We start from the raw sequence: 20892 nt of genomic DNA, 5'->3' as shown, positions 1-20892 counted from the left end.
AAGTTTTTTATTTTATTGGAAAAGCAGATTAACAGAGAAAGATCCTCCATCCACTGGTCCACCCTCCCCTGCCAATGCCTTTCCTCCCCCAAAAATGGCTACAGCTGGAGCTGAGCCAGTCCAAAGGAGCCTCCTCCCAGTCTCCCAGGTAGTAAAGGGTCCCAAGACCCTGAGCCATCCTTCACTGCTTTCTCAGGCCACCGGCAGGGAGCTGGGTGGGAAGCAGAGCAGTCCATATAGGATCCCAGCGCTTGTGAGGAGAGGATCAGCCAGTTGAGCCGTCATGCCAGGCCTTTCCTCAAAGATGGCAGGCACATTTTTTAATCCTTGTGGGAGTGAAATACAATACTATTTATTTTCTCACATTAATTTCTAGATCATGCCACTCAAAAGCAGTTTTTGGGACTCTCATGAGTATACAGTAATGTTGTCTTTTAAATATGAGACTGAACCAACAACAGCCCCCAGAGTTAAGCAAGGTTTGTGGATTTGGCACCATAACGTGTATATCTTCTATGTTTTGGCCCATTAATTATTGCACAAAATGATGCTATTTGGTCTCCAGTTTTTGCTGTGACAAATGGGAGTATTACATGGAGACTGGCAATGTTGAATGAGTTGGTATCTAAGGAATGTAGCTATCAGTGGCTCTGTGCCTTTGTTGAAAACACTGTGCTGAATATTGAGCCTTTGCATCTAAGTGGGTCTTGGCTCTATCTTCCTTCCTTCAGTCCGTACTTCTGGTGCTTCTTCTTGTAGGATTTCTTCAAAAATTTCCGATGAAGAGTGAAGAGCACAGGGTTGGTCGGGAAATGCCTTAAATATCTAGCGTCTCGGGTAAAAATTGAATTTGTACATTAGTTTCATTAGCACAAATGCCAACCCACCCAAGGTATTGGATATTCAGGTGTGTATTAAATAGGTTTTTCTTGAGTGATACTCAGTAGGCTGAACGAGGGACTTGTGGAAAGTAACAGCCATGGTCTTGGAGGACAGAGGGCCTTGTTAGGTGTTTAGAAGTGAGTACCTAGCTCCAGTGTTGATTAAAAAGTTTTTGAGTTTATTTTCCTTGGTAGTTGTTACCTGGGGTTCCTCCTGAGAAGTGGTGATGTAGTCCAGAGGCACCTTCATCTGGGGCAGCATGAGTAGGCTGTGGCATCTGGTAGGCTGATGGTGATGTGTTTCTTCCTTTACCTGCCAGTGGAAGCTAGGACATTGTGGAGCATGATCGGAGGGTGCTGCTTAAGTGGTTCTGAAAGTTCTGAGACATTGTTGATTTCATTGCTCCAAGTTGGGGAAATCCAAGGTATTGGTTGACATATTCCGCCCTAGTCTCAATTCGCCCAGATACTTGCTGTCAAAACTGGACTGAGGGCTCAGTGTGGTAGCCTAGTGGTTAAATTCCTCTCACTGGGCCTGGTGCAGTAGCCTAGTGGCTAAAGTCCTCACCATGCACGTGCCTGGATCCCATATGGGCACCTGTTCTAATTCCAGCAGGGTTGTAAGGCATGCCCAAATGGGCTGACCTTAGGGCTAGAGCAGTGCACATATTATAAGCAAAAGGCTAGCAGCATCTGCTAGCAGGTACTGGGACCAGGGGCAAGTCCTATCAGGCTAGACCATTGAAGCACCTGGAAAGTGCAAAATCCAGGGCTTCAAGTGGGCATTTTTTTCCTAGCAGGGAATTATGGGCACCCCTCTGATATGCTAGAACTCCCATCGATGAGCATGAGGACCAGAGCTGAGGTCAGGGACCGCAGCGACTGGTGCTGCGCCGATCCGAAGCCGGAAACCAGGAACCTCTTCCAGGTCTCCCACGCGGGTGCAGGGTCCCAAGGCTTTAGGCCATCCTCAGCTGCTTTCCCAGGCCACAGGCAGGGAGCTGTGGGATTAGAACCAGCGCCCATATGGGATCCCGGCGCGTTCAAGGCGAGGACTTTAGCTGCTAGGCCACGCCGCCGGGCCCCAGTATCCACTTTTGACGCTGACTCAGGCAGACCAAGCTTTTCTTAAATCCTCTCCTCTGGTCCAGATCTTACCCATTTTCTGCAGGCTTTTATTTTGATACAGGCATACAAGATTAGGCAGATGCAATCTCATCCCATCCTCCCTCTTGCTTTTAGAACAGGTCCAGCTGCACAGTAGTGTTAGTTTAGAGATCCATTTTTAATCCATTTTCCATGACTGATTGCTAAAAATTACCATTTGTAAAGAATGCATCATAAAGGACTGCAGTCAAATATGTTGTTAACATTTCGTATTTTGTGCAGAAGTCTGACCTTTACTTGAGAGAGGGTATTTGTAGTGTGTGATACTGTGCTTGTGGGAATGTGGGAATTCCTTCTCAGAGAATCTCCAACAGGTGGAATTTGCTCTCCTTCACGTCCCAAAGGTTTCCTAGCACTGAGTGTTTTTGGATTATTTGAGATGCTGGAGGTGACAGTCCATTAAATGTCCCTGCCAGATGAGCTGTTGGAATGCCCTTTCACCTGGAATAGGGAGTGCTCTTCTGGAATGAGTCCCTAGGAGCCTGCTGCATGTCCTGGGTAAAAAGCAACTGACACTCTGTGAGAGTTGTAGTTACTTAGCAACACCCTAAAAGACCCAGAGGGACTAGTGTGTCTCATCCTGACTTCCATGCAAGTCCAAGGACTCACTATTAAATAGGGTTTTCAAGTTTTAGTCTCTGTTGGATCAAATATCATTAAACAGATCAAAACCATAAATACAACAAAACTCTCATGTAGACCCAAAACTAGTAGAAATGAAATTCCTTGGTGTCTACCACTTTTTTAGTGTTATCTTTCTTCTTTGAGACTCTGGCCCAACAGATGGAAATTTTACCCATAGTCTTTATGAGAATGAAGATAACTTAAGAAGTTAGGGGCTGGTATAGGGACTATAATAGAATAGCATGTGAAGCTGCTGCAGGACATGCCTGCAGCATCCCATGTAGGTGCCAGTTCAAGACCCGGCTGCTCTACTTCCAGTCCAGCTCCCTGCTAAGGTGTATGGGAAAGCAAAAGAGGGTGACTCAGTGCTTGTAATCCTGCACCCATGTATGGGAGGTTAAGAAACTCCATATTATAGGCTTGAGCCTGGCCCAGCCCTGGCTATTGACCTGGCTTTTGGGAATGAACCAGCAGATAAAAGATAGCTTGTTGTGGACACTCTCCCTCTCTCCCTCTCTCTCTCTCTCTTTCTCTCTCCCTCTCTTCCCCTCTCTAAATAGATAATTCAGCATAGAAGGTTTCTGCCTTAGAATGTATTTAAAATTTTGAACTTGAAATAAATATCTCACTCTAATATTATTTATATAGTGTGTGACATACCTTATAGCTAAATCTTTATATCATGATAAAATTTATGTATTTTTCCAGTGCTAATTTTCCTTTGTATTTCTTTTTTTTAGAGAAAGATGGCAAAGCATTTCATCCAACTTACGAAGAGAAGCTAAAACTTGTAGCACTGCATAAGCAGGTTCTAATGGGTCCATATAATCCAGACACTTGTCCTGAAGTTGGATTCTTTGATGTGTTGGGGAATGACCGGAGGTAACAAATTTTTTTAGTATACATAAGTTCATGAGAATAGTGTTAGAAAGTGTGTCAATTGGTTACATGTAAGTAGCTGATTCATTAGTTTAGAAAAAGAACCATAACATTTTTCTTTGTAGCTGGAGACCTCACTTATTTATCTGTTTTTCAATTGGAAATGATTATGGCTAAATATTGTGGAAGAAGTTTACTCATCTGATTATAAACATAAATAATATTAGCAGCAGCCATTTAAAATACATATTAATTGATGACCTTATTGGGATGTAGAGTAGTAGCATAGTACATTGAATGTATTTTGTTCAGTTAAGGCTAAATGTAAAAAAATTAAAGCACTGATATTCCTGCTGTATGGGAATTATCAAAAATGCAGTTAACTTGAAGTGTGTGACCTGTATAATTTAGTAAATTTATTAAATCATATGCTTTTGAAACTTCAAGTTTTGAGCATTTTTCTTAGGTTAAGGTTAGAATTAATTTTCATTTTAATCATAATTGAGAATTAGTTCACATTTTGGTTTAAGTTCAGGCAAGTTTTCACTCTTAAACTTGGGAAACTTTCCTTGTTATTTTCTGCAGGAGAGAGTGGGCAGCCCTAGGAAACATGTCTAAAGAAGATGCGATGGTAGAATTTGTCAAGCTCTTAAATCGATGTTGCCATCTCTTTTCAACATATGTTGCATCCCACAAGATAGAGAAGGAAGAACAAGAAAAAAAAAGGTGAAGTTTGAGGGTACAGACTATTTTGTTCCTGTGCAGCCCTTTAGACTGATTATATTTTGTGAAGTGTGTATTCTAGACCAGGTGTCTTCCCTTGGGTCTCAAGTTACAGTAATGGTTTCAATTTCCTAATGTGAGCAGGCATTTATGAGTTATAGAAGAAGGTAGGCGTGGGGCCTGGTGCAGTGGCCTAGGGGCTAAAGTCCTTGCCTTGCATGTGCCAGGATCCCATACGGGTGTCTGTTCTAATCCCAGATGCCCCGCCTCCCATGTAGCTCCCTGCTTGTGGCCTGGGAAAGCAGTTGAGGATTGCCCAAAGCCTTTGGACATTGCATCCATGTGGGGGACCTGGAAGAAGCTCTGGGCTCCTGGCTTCGGATTGGCTCAACTCCAGCCGTTGTGACCACTTGTGGAGTGAATCATCGGACGGAAGATGGTCCTCTCTGTTTTTCCTCCTCTCTGTGTATCTGACTTTCTAATAAAAATTAATCTTAAAATAAAACATACATATTTTACTTTAAAGTCAGAGTTATAGTGAAAGAGAGGGAGAAACAGACAGATACACCTTCCATCTGCTGGTTCACTCCCCAGAAACCACAGCAGCTGAAACAGGGCCAGGTCATCTGGAGCCAGAAGCTTTTTCATGTTTCCTGCATGAGTGCAATGTCCCAAGCACTTTGACCATCGTGTGCTGCTTCCTCCGGCTGTTAGCAGAGAGCTGGATCTGAAGTCTGGAACTGGTACCCATATGCGATGTTGATACTACAGGTGGAGGCTTAAGGTGCTACACTATGGCACTAGCCCCTTAAAATGGTTTTTCAGAAAAAAATACATAAATACCTTCCATATAGAGATCTTTCCTTTTGTAAAAAAATATGAAACACTGAAAATTTTCCTACCTTTCTTTCAGCTCTTTCTTTTTCATAGGTAATAACTCACATTCTTTTTTTTTTTTAAGATTTATTTTTATTGGAAAGTCAGATATACAGAGAGAAGATCTTCTGTATGCTGATTCACTCCCCAAGTGGCCACAATGGCCAGAGCTGAACCAATCCGAAGCCAGGAGCCACGGAATTTTTCTGGGTCTCCCATGAGGGTAGAGGCTCCCAAAGCTTTGGGCCGTCCTCGACTGCTTTTCCCAGGCCACAAGCAGGGAGCTGGATGGGATGTGGAGCAGCCAGGACATGAACTGGCATCCATATAGAATCCTAGCACACACTAGGCTACTGTGCTGGGCCCTGTTACATCTATTTATTTATTTGTTTGTTTGTTATTTGTTTATGTGAAATATTTAAGTTGTTAAAATTTTTCTTGGAAAGTCAGAGAGAACGAGAAACAGAAAAATCTTCAGTCCACTGGTTCACTCCCCAAATAGCCGTGATGGCTGGAACTTAGTTGATCAGAAGCCAGGAGCCAGGAACTTCTTCCAAGTCTCCCATGTGAGTGCAGGGTCCCAAGGCTTTGGGCATCCTCGACTGCTTTCCCAGGCCACAAGCAGGGAGCTGGAAGTGAAGCAGAGTCACCAGGATTAAAAGTGACACCCATATGGGGTCCTGGCACGTGCAGGGCGAGGACATCAGCCACCACTAGGCTATCATGCTAAGTCCAAACCATCACATTCTTAGAGATAAAAATATGGGGTCCCAAGCAGTGTTTTACTGGGCCAAACATTCAAGAATGATTTGGGGAAGAATATAGTAGAGTTAACATTGAAAAAATTTGACAGGGTCCCATGTGGTAGCCTTGGGGTCCTCATGTGGGAGACCCGGAAGAAGCTCCTGGCTTCTGGCTTTGGATCAACTCAGCTCTGGGTGTTGCAGCCACTTGGAGAGTGAATTAACAGACAAAAGATCTTCTTTCTGTCTTTCCTCCTCTATCTGGCTTTCCAATGAAAATAAATACATCTTTAAAAATTTTTCGACCAGTTTGGGGTATGTCTTTTAGAACTTCTTGTGTTCACTTTTTTGTTTTCATTTCCTTTACATTAGGTCTTCTGTCCTTCTCTTAAGACATTGTACGCTTCTGTACATGGTTGTTGAGGACTTATTCTTTCTGCAAACTTGGAGGATGTAATGGTACAAGATAAGCAGTCCTAGTCCTTTTGGAGCATGTGCACTTGAACGGTTAAGGCAGATGTTAGATAGGAAGATCCTTTAGTGCTGTGAGCATATATTAGAGGGGATCCTTAAGTGTTTTTTTTTGGGGGGGAGGTTGTTTTGTTTTGCTTGTTTGTTTAAGATTTATTTATTGGGGTCAGCCCTGTAGCTCTTCAGGCTAATCCTCAATCCTCAAGCACTGGCTTTCTAAATGGGCAATGGTTCATATCTGAGCTGCTGCTCTTTTGATTCATTTCCTTGCTGGTGGCCTAGGAAAGCAGCAGAGGATGGCCCAAATGAGAGACCTGGAATAAACTCCTGGCTCCTGGCTTCAGCTTAGCTCTGTCTGTTGCAGCCAGTTGAGGAGTAAACCAGCAGACGGAAGATTTTTCCAAATAAAAATAAATAAATCCTTTAAAAGAAGACTGACTTATTTTTAAAGCGTTACAGAGAGACAGAGATCTTCCTTCTGCTGGTTCATTCCCCAAATGGCCACATCGCCAGAGCTGGGCCAGCCTGAAGGCAGTAGCTTCTGGATTTCCTAAGTGGGTGCAGGGGCACAAACACTCTGGGCCATCCTTCACTGCTTTCCCAGGCAGTGTTAGCAGAGAGCTGGATTGGAGGTAGAGCAGCTGGGACTGGAACCAGTGCCCCATACTTAAGTATCTTGCAGACAGAAGATCTTCCTCTCTGTCTTTCCTCCTCTCTCTATATCCGACTTTCCAATAAAAATAAGTAAATAAATCTTTTTGTAAAAAGTATCTTGTTTGTGGACATCTTTTTCTATTGCAGCATAAATATTGATGTGATCTTGAATGTGATAAGCCTAGTGATGTGAGTAGGTTTCAGAACTCTGATGGATATTGCTACATACTTAGTAAAAAGGTTTTGTCAGTTTTCACTGGGAAATGAAGTTGTTAATTAATTTTAAACAGCTTGATTATTAGGACTCATTCTTTGTCCTTTACTGCAGGAAGGAGGAGGAGGAGAGAAGGCGGCGTGAAGAGGAAGAAAGAGAACGTCTGCAAAAGGAGGAAGAGAAGCGTAGACAAGAAGAGGAGGAGAGGCTCCGGCGGGAGGAGGAGGAGAGGCGGCGAATAGAGGAAGAGAGACTCCGGTTAGAGCAGCAAAAGTAAGCTTGTTGTGTGAATTATATTTTAAATAGGAAATGGACTGCCACTCTGTTGCCACTTGAAATTTTACCGTTATGTACTGAAGAATAATTCTGTGACTTGAAGGAAATCCGTATTTGATATTGCTGAGAAGGCCTTATGTTAAGCATCTTTTGGTTGGGATTAGCTTTCACAACCTGGAAATTGCTTGGTCTGCTCTGGGCTCACATGATCTCATTTTTACTTTCATTTGCTGCCTTACTCCTGTTGTCTAAAAATTATCACTCCCTTTTTTGGCGTACACAAAGCTGTTGGAGCCTGAATTTGTGTGATCTGGGGCTGTTTCTAAATAACAATCTTGACGAGGGAGCTGTGAATACAGGGAAGAAGTGATTTGTACACATTAGAAAGCCTGGCGTTCTTGGAGTAACATGGTATATATAGGTTAAACCACAGAATGTGAGGGTCCATTGAATTTACTTCATTATTTTAGGGCAGTTCTTCAGAAGAAGCTTCAGTGCTTGCTTCAAACTCCTGCAGGGCCACATTTATCCTGAAGAGAGACTATGACTGTTCTGTTTTTCAGGACTGGGATCCTCTAGGTAGACATCTTGTCATGCTATATTCAGGGGATGTGATTGATACTTGCATTGTTACTTATCCATTATAAGATGGCTTCGAGTTTATCAAGATGATGACATTACTGGGTTAAGCATCATGTGCCTGTATGAAACAAAATAAAAAAGAATTATAATAGCTCATAGAAATTAGTATTTTTAAGCCAGGCATGCACAGATGTATTTAGTATTTAGTATTTTTTTTTAAATCATTCTTTAAATAAAATGGTATAGATACAGAAATTTTTACTGGCTTTATACTAATTAGTCATCCACTACTAGCTGTGCTGTCTTTAACTGTTTTTCATTTATGAAGTAGAGAAGCCATGGGCAACAGCATCCCTCCCTCTGCCATGTGTGACAACCATCAGCTTGCAGCATTGTTTTTCACTACTGTGAGCTCTGAAGCCAGACATCCTGCATTCAAATGCAGTATAATCTCAGCCAAGTCTTTGAACATGGCATGCCACATAGGATGTGTATAGTAAATGTTCATGATTGTGAAAATAGTGGTGGCAGTAATGTTCTGAAGTAAAAATTTAGAGGCCAAGTTTATTTTCATGAATCTTTATTCAGAGCTTGTAACACAGGCTGTTTGGTATAGATTATTAGCTTAGATATTTTTGAGTTATAAGCCATAACAATAAATAACATTTATTTTATTATGAACAGTCTCCTGTAGTCAGACTAGTGTATATTTTTTAATGTTTTTAGGCAGCAGATAATGGCAGCTTTAAACTCCCAGACTGCCGTGCAGTTCCAGCAGTATGCAGCCCAGCAGTATCCAGGGAACTACGAACAGCAGCAGATTCTCATCCGCCAGTTGCAGGAGCAACACTATCAGCAATACATGCAGCAGTTGTATCAAGTCCAGCTTGCACAGCAACAGGTATGATAGACACCACTAGACTCTAGCCTTAGAGAAGTTTTTTAGTTTCATGGAAACTCAAGTTCTTTTTAGCAATTGCCAATGCATTTTGCATTAGTTAGTCTCTGAGGTATAGTGTAACTTCTAAGTTGTCTTTTAGACAGAACTTGGTGTTGCACTGGCAGTTACAACAGAAAACATAGGCTGTTGAAGCAGCAGATACAGCCATTCTCCTTGGGGTTGGGTGAGCTGCATAGGCCAGTGGCATTATAGTGAGTCTGGCATCGATTCTAATAGTGCTCCCGGAACCATGGGGGCCTGGCCAGCTGGCCTTGGTGGAAGGACATCCTTCAGTCAGTGAATTGATGTCCTCTCCCCATAGGCCACTTTACCAGAGCTTCAGTGGGTCCATTTTGACTTTGTGTAGGCACCATAGCTAGAGAGTGCTCACCACAACATTGTAGCGTTTAGTATTAGGATAATTTAGGTGGAAAGGCACAGTAATACCAGCCTGGAAACACGCTTGATTCTGTTGCAGCTTTGCTTTAATCTTAGTTAGTTACTGTTGCTCTGATTTATTAGTTTTTGCTTCTCTGTATAAGAATAGAATATAAAACAAGGACCTACCCTGTTACCCTTGCAGGAGTGTCAGAGGAATAAAATAATAATTATCTTGTGAAAATGCTCTCTCTACATAGAAAATACTGATTTTACATTCCTTTTATGGATATAACAAATGGCCTCTTTTAAAAATATTTATTAAAAAAGAGAGAGAGGGCCTGGCGGCGTGGCCTAGTGGCTAAAGTCCTCACCTTGAATGCACCGCGATCCCATATGGGCACCGGTTCTAATCCTGGCAGCCCTGCTTCCCATCCAGCTCCCTGCTTGTGGCCTGGGAAAGCAGTTGAGGATGGCCCAAAGCCTTGGGACCCTGAACCTGTGTGGGAGACCTGGAGGAGGTTCCAGGTTCCCGGCATCGGATTGGCACAGCACCAGCAGTTGCGGCTCACTTGGGGAGTGAAACATCGGACGGAAGATCTTCCTCTCTGTCTCTCCTCCTCTCTGTATATCTGACTTTGTAATGAAATAAATAAATCTTTAAAAAAAAAAGAGAGAGACTTCCATTTGCTAATTTAATGTCTACAACCAGGTGAGACTGGGACAGGCTGAAGCCAAGAGTCAGTAATTCCATCCTCATCTCCCCAGTAGAAATCTACCTGAGAAGAAAAGGATGCCAAACCAGAGTTCATTCAAGACCAGTGTTTTGTTGTTGTTTGTTGTTTTGCTTTGTTTTTAAAGGTTTATTTATTTTTTGGGAAAGGCGGATATACAGCGAAAATGAGATACAAAGAGAAAGATCTTCCATCTGCTGGTTCACTTTCCAAGTGGCCACAAAGACCAGAGCTGAGCCGATCTGAAACCAGGAGCTTCTTCCTGGTCTCCCATGTGGGTGCAGGATCCCAAGGCTTTGGGCTATCCCTAACTGCTTTCCCAGACCACAGACAGGGAGCTATATGGGAAGTGTAGCAGCTTGGATACCCATATGGGATCCTGGTGCATGCAAGACGAAGACTATAGCCACTAGGCTGCCACACCAGGACCAACCAGTGTTATTTTTGAGAGCTTTCCTCTCTGTCCTCTAAAGCCTATGCAACATGCTATTTCCCTTTCCTTGCTTCTTAGATAGCCATTAAGATAAATCTTTGATAGAGTAGTTCATGCACTGTCTTGTTCAGATCTCTTTTGTCATTTTTAAATTATTATTTTATGATATAGTTCTATAGGCCCCAGGATTTCCCCTCCCCCTCCCCAATTCCCCTTCTTCCACCCTCACTGAGTTCCCCATATCATTACCATAGTACAGCTCTTCATAGTCAAATGACCATCATTGTAGGCATGGACAATGGCAACATTCCAGCATCCCGCCTATTCTGCCATCTTGATTCTCCTGTTTTGTCACTTAATCTGAAGAAAGTCATGAGGACAAAATACTAAGAATTGTTGAAGTAATTAGAACACAGCAATTGAGATTAGAAGAAACTCAGCTTTTCAGATTGGTTGCTTCTGGGAAAAGTGGACAGGCACTAAGAAAAGAATAAAGGGAACTTCAATCCTACAAAGTATTAATGTACATACTGAGCAAAATGCAAGTAATTGGATCCATGCCATCCTTTTGGGAGCCATGGCTCAAGTTGCCAACTCCTGGTTTGGCCCAACCCTGGCTGCTGGGGCATTTCCTCTCAGTCTCTCTCTCTCTCAAATTTTCCACAGTGTAGAAAAGATTTGGTAGGTAGTCACAGTCTCTTGTATGTAGATGCATATTCTTGGGCAGTGGGGTTACAGAGATTGAAGTTTGTTTATTCTGCTAAATAACTTCAAGAACAGCTTGGTGGAAAAGGAGCATTTGAGCTGGGGCTATTTCACCAATGAAAAATGCTGTTCCACTTTCTGGTTGTTCTGAACATGCTGACTTGTGTTGGTTGTGTGCACTTTTATGGAATCTGACGCATAGAAAATTTGGAAGTTATTAAAAATCTAGGCCTTGGAAAAAGGTATTTTAAAATCTTAAATGTGTTACCAGCTTGGGCTAGCAAAAGAAAGGGGTGTTGATGATCATTTACATAATTGATCTGTAAATGATGCATTAAATGAGCATGTGTACAGGTGGGCTAAAATATTATAGTATCACTAAGCCATGGGTTTAAAAGGGCTTTGTATATATTTAAAACTAGAGCCATTTCATAGCATATACCATATTAGTTATTCATTTATGTGAAATTCAAAAGTAGACAGAACAAACCCATAGTGTTACAAGTAAGAATAATTCTACCCTTGTAGGGCAGTGTCTGGAAAGGGGTCCCATGGAGAAGTCAGGGCTACAGAGATGATTGATTTTTGAAAACTGATGAAGTTGGACAATTAGGATTCGTGCTTTTTTCTTATATGTATGTTGTAGTTCAATTCTTGATTTAGAATGGGAATGTCCCCCAAATACTTGTACTTTGGGTTTACTTTTATTGTCTCATTTTGACTTGGGACACTTTAACTTAATATTTATAGACATAAACAATCTAATAACTATTAAGTGATTTTCACTGAGAAAATATTGTTTACCTCAGATTGTATTTTTAAGCCTTTTAAATTCTTAGGTCAGCATGTTTTTGCACCATGATTAATAGTTTTCAAGTTAATTGTGATCATAATTTTTCTGTGGGTTTTTGTTTTTGAGAGACAGAGATTAGATAGACAATAAGTGAACTCCTATCTTCTGTTTTATTCCCCAAATGTTCACAACAACTTGGTCTGGACTGGGCTGACGCTGAGACCCAGGAATTCAGTACAGGTCTTGAGTGCAAGTGTCTCAGCCACTCAGTGTAGGATGTGGCTAAATACCAGGTCTCAATTGATTGTTTTTGTCCATGTTAGAATAACTATTCATATTTGATTTGTTTCTTACTTTGAGGATATATTATCAGATTTTAACCGTTATAGTTTCTACCTATATTAATTGCTTTTGTGACTGTTTCCAGCAAGTTTAATTTTCCTAATTCAAACTTTATGTATTTGAATTTTTTCCCCTAAGATTTATTTACTGGGGCTGATGCTATGGCATGGTGACAAGTTAAATCACCACCTATGATGCTGATTAGCATCCCATTTGGCACCAGTGCAAGTCCTAGCTGCTTCACTTCTGATCCAGCTCCCTACTTATGCAGCTGGGAAAGCAGCAGAAGATGACCCAAGTGTTTGAGCTCCTGAACCCTACTGGATGTGGAAGAAGCTCTAGACTCCTGGCTTCAGCCTGCCCTAGGCCCAGCTGTAAGGCTCATTTGGGGAGTGAGCCAGCAGATGGATAGACCCCTCTTTCTCTATATAACTTTGCCTTTCAAATAAATGAATACAAAATTTTATTATTTGGAAGAGTTATACATACATACACTTATACAGAGCAAGATTCTTCCAGATCTCCCATGTGGATGGCAGGGCCCAAGGATTTGGGCCATCTGCTTCTGCTTTTCCTAGGCCATCAGCAGAGAGCTGGATCAGAAGTGAAGCAGTCAGGACTCAAATCAGTGCCCTTATGAAATGATGGTACTGCCAGCTTAACTTGCTGCACCATGGTGCTGACACCATCTCTCACACTGTGTTCAATTTTTTTGTATTTAACAGTTTTACTTAAGGTTATTTCTACCTACTTTAATTTTTCCTGGTTCTTCTAATGACTGTCCAGTCACAGAAATGTTTCTTGTCCACATTAAATTTTTATCATTTTTAACAGTTTAGTACTACACGACTCCTACTCCTTATAGATAATCTTACCAGCTTTTATTTTATTAATCATTTTTTGGAGATTACTTACGTTGAGCACAAGTGTAAAGGCCGAATGCACACCAGGGTAAATGTCTCATGTGTTAGCCATCCTGGTCAGCGTATCTTTGCTATTTCTTGACTTGTAGGCAGCACTACAGAAACAACAGGAAGTAGTAGCGACTGGGGCCTCTTTGCCTACATCTTCAAAAGTGAATGCAGCTGTATCAAGTGATATGCTGTCAGTAAATGGACAGGCCAAAACCCATACTGAGAACGCTGAAAAAGATCTTGAACCAGAAACTGCAGAAGAAGCCATGGAGAATGGACCAAAAGGTATGGCTCCACTTATGTATTCATGCAATTCAAAATGAAGAACAGGTGTAAGGCGAGTGGCACTAGCTTTCAAAGACAGTTACCTGGATCTGTTAAGATGGAGCACTCTTACGTAGTCTGCCTCTGCCACTTCTGCAGGAAAGCAGATCAGATGTCATTTCTTTTTACATGTATGTTGAGTTTCCGTTGCTGTGTAGCAAATCATACCCAATTTACTATCTTTAAGTAGCCCACACTGGATATTTAACGGTTTCACACCATTTCTGAGGGTCAGGAATTCAGGAGAGGTAGCTCAGTGGGTCTAGCTGAGGATCTCAACAGACTGCAGTCAGGACAGTGGCTGAAGCTGTGGTCATGTGAAGGCTTGACTAGAACTAGAGATTCTGCTTTCAAAATGTGTCCCTCACTTGGTGAACCTGTTAGTGCTGGCTGCTGGCAGTTGTCTGCATAGGGCTGCTTACATGTCATCAGCTCAAAGTGGTTGGCTTCCCCCAGGGCATAGAACCCGAAGGGAATAAGGCAGACGTGGCAGTGTCCTTTATGCCTTAATTTTGGAAGTAAAGCATTAGCATTCCCACTGTATTGTATCAGTCACACATAGCAACCCTGATACATTGTGGATGAGGACCCGGGCTATGGGGATCACTGTGGGCCATGTGGGAGGCTGGCTACCATATACTGAAACACAGTTTTTGAGACTTAAGGTACTGTGCTGCACAGAAGGTAAACTAGCATTTCCCAAGTTCTGCTAGCTTGCAATAGGCAGCTCATTCATCAATTTAATAGTTGGTTGAAGGTTTTTTGAGTCATGGTATATCCGTGGTGTGGTAGAATCACACACAACGTACATTTTAGTATGTGAGAGGGTGATTAGTCACAGAGGTCAGAACAGGCCTCCCTGAGGAAGGGACAGGTGAAGTGAGAGAGTAGCAATTAACCAAATATGGAGAACAAGAGCAGCTCAGTGATGGTAGTGGTGGGGGTAGTGTGGTTCATTAAGATTTTTGGTTTCTGAGATTTTTATAACTAGTAACATAAAAAAACTTCAGAAAAACCTTGAAACCCTTGGTTTCCAGTTCCCTCTCCCATTTTTTTTTTTTTTTTCTGAGCTAGAGTTTGTAAAAATGTTTTCAACTGAGACTAAGTTTTTGTAATTTCTGTTGAGTAGGGTGGTGTACACAGATACTACTCAGGAGCAGAACTTCTCACATTCTTGGGGTTCTAATCTAGCCAAAGTTTCCTGCATTTTTGAACCTCTTTAGAATAGCCCCAGAAGCTTTTTCTGAACAGGTAGACTGGTGTCAAAGCCCTGTTTCCTTCCAGTTAGAAAGTTTCCAAAGTCACTGTTAAATCCTCATACATAATTAGAATGTTGGAAAAAAATCACTTCTAAGATTGTGGATTGCATTTGTTACTTGAACTGATTTGTTGACCTCCAAGTACTTGTACTTAGTAATTTGCGGGCAAGACTAACAAGGGAGGCGTTTTTATCCCTCTAAGACCTTGGAATATTAGCTGTACTGAGGTTCCATGTTAAACTTGGAAGCTCAGTACAGCTGGGCACATGGTCCTGGGAGTGCTGCTGCCTCTCTGTAGCTTTGTAATCCTGTTGTCTTTAGAATCTCTTCCAGTGATAGCAGCTCCTTCCATGTGGACACGACCCCAGATCAAAGACTTTAAAGAGAAGATTCGGCAGGATGCGGATTCTGTGATTACAGTGGGCCGAGGAGAAGTGGTCACTGTTCGAGTACCTACGCATGAAGAAGGATCCTATCTCTTTTGGGAATTTGCCACAGACAGTTATGACATTGGGTTTGGGGTGTATTTTGAATGGACAGACTCTCCTAACACCGCTGTCAGCGTGCATGTCAGCGAGTCCAGTGATGACGACGAGGAAGAAGAAGGTAGAACCATTGGTCCCTGTTCAGTAACTGCCAGGTTGTAGGACGACAGAAATGGAACACAGCTCAGATATCAGCCAGCGTTCTGCTTCCTGATCAATACTTTATAGACAGGGAGCAGCCTCATTCAGCCTAAGCTAACACGGTTGTGAGAAACACCAACCTCCTATTGTGAGACGGGTCCTGAACGTGAATTTTTTTCTATATGCCAGGGCTTGCAGTCACACTGCTTTTTGAATGCCTTTTTAATTGTTTTGTATATTTGAAAAGCTGACTGTGTGAGATCATTTTGAAGAATTTAAAGGAGCAAGAATTTTTCAGTTCTGAAATGTATCTAAATTTGTATTTCCTATACAAAGGTGCTTTAAAAAGTTTGTGGGAAATGGAATTGTGAGTTTTGGTGTTTTTTATTTAGGAGTCAGCATAGCTTTGCCCCACTTGAAGATTGAACTCACATATTTCAGTTACCCGTATGTCTTTAATCCATATGTGTGTTTAATTGAAACTTCGGACTTAATTGCAGATAGAGGAAGAATACAATTTTTCTTGGTCATTGGCTTTTCCTTAGTCTCAAAGTAGACAGGAGTTTGTTTTCTCTGATGAAGTAGGATGTTGTAATCCCTCCTCCTGTGGGTTTTTGAAACTTTGAAAAGATTTATTTATTTTTATTGGAAAGTCAGGTATACAGAGGAAAGAGAAAGAGAAACATCTTTCGTCCAATGGTTCACTAATTGACCCCAATAGTTGCAGCTAAGCCAATCTGAAGCCAGGAGCCTCTTCTGGGTCTCCCTCCCACATGGGTACAGGGTCCCAAGGCTTTGGGTCATCCTCAACTGCTTTCCCAGGTCACAAGCAGGGAGCTGGATGGGAAGCAGTGCCACCGGGATTAAAACTGGCACCCATATGTACAAGTGGCATATGGCATGTGCAACGCGAAGACTTTAGCTGCTAGGCTATCACACTGGCCCTAATGAAAAGAAACTTTAAAGGGACTTGTTTTTAAAGTATCTGAAAACAAAAATCTTTCATTCATTGCTTTATGCCCAAATTCCTGTGACAGGTGTGGCTGTGCCATCCCTCATCCTGTTTAATTCTTCACTTTGTTTCTAAGTCCAAGTCTTTGTTTAAATTAATAAGATTATTTTGTTTATCTTTTCCAGTAATCTTTCATTGTGCAGTTTTGAAGATATATTTATTTGAAAGAACTCTTGCATCTACTGGTTCATTTCCCAAATGGCCGCAGTGGCCTGAGGCAGATTAAAAGGGCTCCCACAGTGAAACAGAGGCCCAAGCACTTGGGCCTTCCTTATTTGTAATGGAAGTAGAACATCCTGGACATGAAACGGGCACCGGTATCTGTTGCAGACTACACCCAATGCTGGCCCCCCACATTAGTCTTAAGCTAAATGAGCTAGAGTGTTTCACATGGATTTAAAAAAAAAAGGCCCAGGGTGCATCAGTTACTGTCCTGGCTGTTCCATTTCCCTTCCAGCTCCCTGATTGTGGCCTAGGAAAGCATTAGAGGATGACCCAAAGCCTTGGGAACCTGCTCCCATGTGGGAGACCTGGGAGATTAGATAAATTGATCTTATTTAAATGCATGAGAATTAGGATTGGGATGCATGTGGAAGTGCAAAATGAGTTTCAGAAATAGGAGCAGTGGTGACAAGAGAGAATAGGGCTTCCAGGGCCCACCAGTTCAGTGCTGGGACATAGGAGGTACTCAGATATTTAAATCCATTAATTAGTGCATGCTCACATTTATGCTGCAGAAGGGTTTGAGAGGATTCCTAAAAAGCAGTTTTTCAGAGACAAGATAGTTGTTTGGTACACATACAGTTTCCTGATCCATTCATTTACTTGTCTTTACTCACAGAGAACGTCACTCCTGAAGAGAAAGCCAAAAAGAATGCCACCAAGCCTCTACTGGATGAGATTGTACCTGTGTATCGACGGGACTGTCACGAGGAAGTATACGCTGGCAGCCACCAGTATCCAGGAAGAGGAGTCTATCTCCTCAAGTTTGACAACTCCTATTCTTTGTGGAGGTCAAAATCAGTCTACTACAGAGTCTATTATACCAGATAAAGATGCTAACAAAGTCTGAAATCTAGGGTTAGGCAGAATACGGTGTTTAACTTGGAAATTTCTTTTGACTTTGGATGGAGCACTAGAGTCAGTGTTGACCCTGTTGATTTTGGTCTGATGGTTCTTGAACTCTTGTTGGGCGTAAGGATTTCCTGGAGATGCTTTAGCATTAACTCTTTGGGGTTAAGAGGGATTCCCAGACTCATGCAGCCCTCAGGTGCTGGTCAACAGAGTCACTAGTGGATTCTGAAGTTACAAGAGCTAAATGTTAAATATTTAAAGTCTCCAAAATAAAACACCCCAGTGTTGACCCCACCTGGCTGACGGTTAGTCCCTTATTGCCTGCTTTGTGTGTTTTAAGGAGCTGGTAGTTACAGCACCCTGGAATTTGATATGTTACAAGCAGCTGGCTTTGATCGAAGGTTACCATTTCTAAAATTTAAGGCTGAAGATCTCACGGAGTATAGAAAAAAATTGTCAATTTGATCTTGCTCTGGTTGAATAACCCAGATTGCTTCTGCTTTGGGTACACTGTTTAGAGTTATATTGCAGAGGATTATTTTCTAAAATAATCTTAAACATTCAACCCAAAAGACAACTGAAATATCAAGATGCATGAAATGTAGCAAATGTTCTTGAGGGAACCTCTGCAACTCAGGCCTTTTCTCTCTATTGGTTTTTATACTACCAGTAGCAAACAAAATTAACTCTTGCTTTGATACAGCATCTCAAATTGAAACCATTTGCTCTACAGAGCATACAGTTAGGGACTTGGTAAACTCAAAATGGCACCTACTGAATTAAAATACATAAAATTGTTCAAATGCAGTATGTGGGGAACATTGCACTGAAATGGAAATTACTGCCAGACACAGCCCATTTTCTTCTTGTTTGCACTATCACTTAGACACAAGACTGACAGGATTTCACTACCAGAATTGGAAATACATATGCCCACATTAAAACTTTATAGCTTTAATCTATAATGTCTTCATTGATGGGAAGAAGTACATCTTTGTTTTCCTTACTAAAAACAAATATGGATTAATTGCCTCAAACTGTGTAAGTAACTGACTAGTCTCAAGATTGTTTTGAGAAGGGTGGGTGTTAGACAAATGATAAAGATGGCAATATACATGCAATGTTATTACTGAAAGTTAATTTTTTTCAATTTCAAAGCATAAATCACTTCTTGTAAGTAGGAAGATTTCCATTAGTTGCTGCAGCATACACAGTTCACTGCAGATGGGCTATTGAGTTTCGTGTTTGTGTGCATTTACTTGTTTTTTAATACCTGGTTTTGTATGTACCTAACTCTGTTCTCTTTTCGTTGTTCAGAAACTGGATTGTTTTTCTCCTTAGTGCTTTCTTTGTGTTTAAATTTTGGTTCAGAAGTAGTCCCAGATCACAGATGCCCATCCGGTTACATCCCAGGCATTTGTCAGGCTGTCTGACAGCTCTTGTGTACATATGGTATAGGAACCACAGAGTTAGGCATTCCCTGACTTTTTTTTTCAATGAGAAAAAATACTGTATTTAAAATGTAAAATAAACTTTTAAAAAGTAGGCACTAATATATATTTCTTCCAGCCTTTGATTACAAATTTGTCCTTGCACAGGTTAAGATGAATTATCTTCTAAAAATATTGTTCTTGGGAACAATGTGTGTTACTTTACATAGCAGCAGGTCCTGTCATGTGTTCATGTTAGAACATTTTGGGTTTTAAACTTTTTTATTGCCTTTGGCTGATGATTAGTACAGTAAAAGTGTGATTTCAAAAAGATCTTGAAAATAATATATTTAATCAATTAAAATGTTTATCTGTAAGTTGTTGATGTTTCATTAATATAGAAACTCAGGCATTGATACAGAATTTCATCATCTAGGTGGACAAGAAATGTTTTAAATGTTTGTTTTTTTTTTTTTTAAGATTTATTTTTATTGGAAAGGCAGATATACAGAGAGGAGGAGAGACAGAGGGGAAGAGCTTATGTCCAATGGTTCACTCTCCGAATGACCACAACGGCTGGAGCTGAGCCAATGCGAAGCCAGGAGCTTCTTCTCGGTCTCCCATGTGAGTGCAGGGTCTCAAGGCTTTGGGCCGTCCTCGACTGCTTTTCCAGGCCACAAGCAAGGAGCTGGATGCGAAGCAGGGCTACCGGGAGTAGAACCGACTCCCATATGGGATCCCAGGTGTGCAAGGCGAGGACTTTAACCACTGCGCTATTGTGCCTGGCCCTAAATGGTTTGTTTCAAGGGGATCCAGTTGAAGAAAAAAAGTTCCCTAATTATTATTTTAACTCACAGCAAGAGCTAGATTTAAAAGTTTCCAGACTTGTTGATGCACATGACTAAGTCCTAGACTGGCCTCTGCCACCATGGCAGAAGGGTCTCCCAGGTTGTGGCTGCTGCCCTGCTGCTGTTTCCATCTCTTCCCTGGACATGGCTGCTGCTCAGGGGAAGACTGCCAAGCAGCAGCATGGGGAGGCGTGCAGGAGCCAGGCCATCATAGTGACCTACTGAGGTGCAGGGTGGTCTGGGAGCACCTTCATTGTTTTGAAATTTGGAAAGACAAGGTAATCATGTTGTGCCTGCTGGGTAGGACACCACAAAGCCAGATTAAAGAGACCTGTGAAGGGCAGTTGTTGTGGTGTGGGGAGGGAAGCCACCTGCTGCAGTGCCACCATCCCATTTAAGCGCCTGTTTGAATCTCAGCTCCTCCACTTCTGATCCTGCTCCCTGCTAACGTGTCTGGGAAGGCAATGGAAAGTGGAAACTTTGCAACCCATTTGGATAGAATTCCAGATTCCTATCCCAGCCCCAGCCATTGTTGCCATTTGCAAGCTGATGCAGTGAATGGAAGATCGATTCATTCTCTCTTTGTGACTCTACCTTTCACATAAAAGAAAAAAATCTGTTTAAAAACTGTTCATGTTAACACATCTTGGAAATCTTGTTTCTGGGTCTTGGTCATGTGTCTTGAAGAGAAGCAACCAGTTGTCAGTCATAAACGACTGCTAATAATTCTTCAGGGGCTTGTGTGTGACAGTCTAAAACCAAAGGCATCTTTGCTTCAAGTCTAGGCGTTTTCTTAGTTCATCACTTCAGTCAGCAACATAAAAGGGCAGGTCGGTGTATCTGCTTGTGGTAGACCAGCTCTTCATTTCCATTCCCACTTCCAAATCTCCTTAAGTCAATTTGAATTTCTGTCACTACTAACCTGTGATTCTTCAACTTTCTTACTGGGGGAAAAAAAAGGCTGGGTGGTTGTCCTCCAAGACCTTTATT

General features: G+C 41.7%; 1 protein-coding gene across 1 annotated transcript in view; it reads left to right on the top strand.

The window, feature by feature from the left end:
* ACBD3 (acyl-CoA binding domain containing 3) overlaps positions 1 to 19431 on the top strand; it is a 40988-nt gene extending 21557 nt beyond the window's left edge. The window contains exons 2-8 of the mRNA XM_058669260.1: positions 3413 to 3554; positions 4137 to 4277; positions 7347 to 7505; positions 8817 to 8991; positions 13428 to 13614; positions 15234 to 15518; positions 17392 to 19431. Coding sequence (XP_058525243.1) covers positions 3413 to 3554; positions 4137 to 4277; positions 7347 to 7505; positions 8817 to 8991; positions 13428 to 13614; positions 15234 to 15518; positions 17392 to 17603 — 1301 coding nt within the window. The 3' untranslated portion in view covers positions 17604 to 19431. The remainder of the gene's footprint in view (positions 1 to 3412; positions 3555 to 4136; positions 4278 to 7346; positions 7506 to 8816; positions 8992 to 13427; positions 13615 to 15233; positions 15519 to 17391) is intronic.
* The last annotated feature ends 1461 nt before the right edge of the window (positions 19432 to 20892 follow it).

Source organism: Ochotona princeps, chromosome 10 (genome assembly GCF_030435755.1).
Source record: "Ochotona princeps isolate mOchPri1 chromosome 10, mOchPri1.hap1, whole genome shotgun sequence".
Classification (NCBI taxonomy): Eukaryota; Metazoa; Chordata; class Mammalia; order Lagomorpha; family Ochotonidae; genus Ochotona; species Ochotona princeps.
This window is presented reverse-complemented; position numbering and strand designations above follow the sequence as displayed.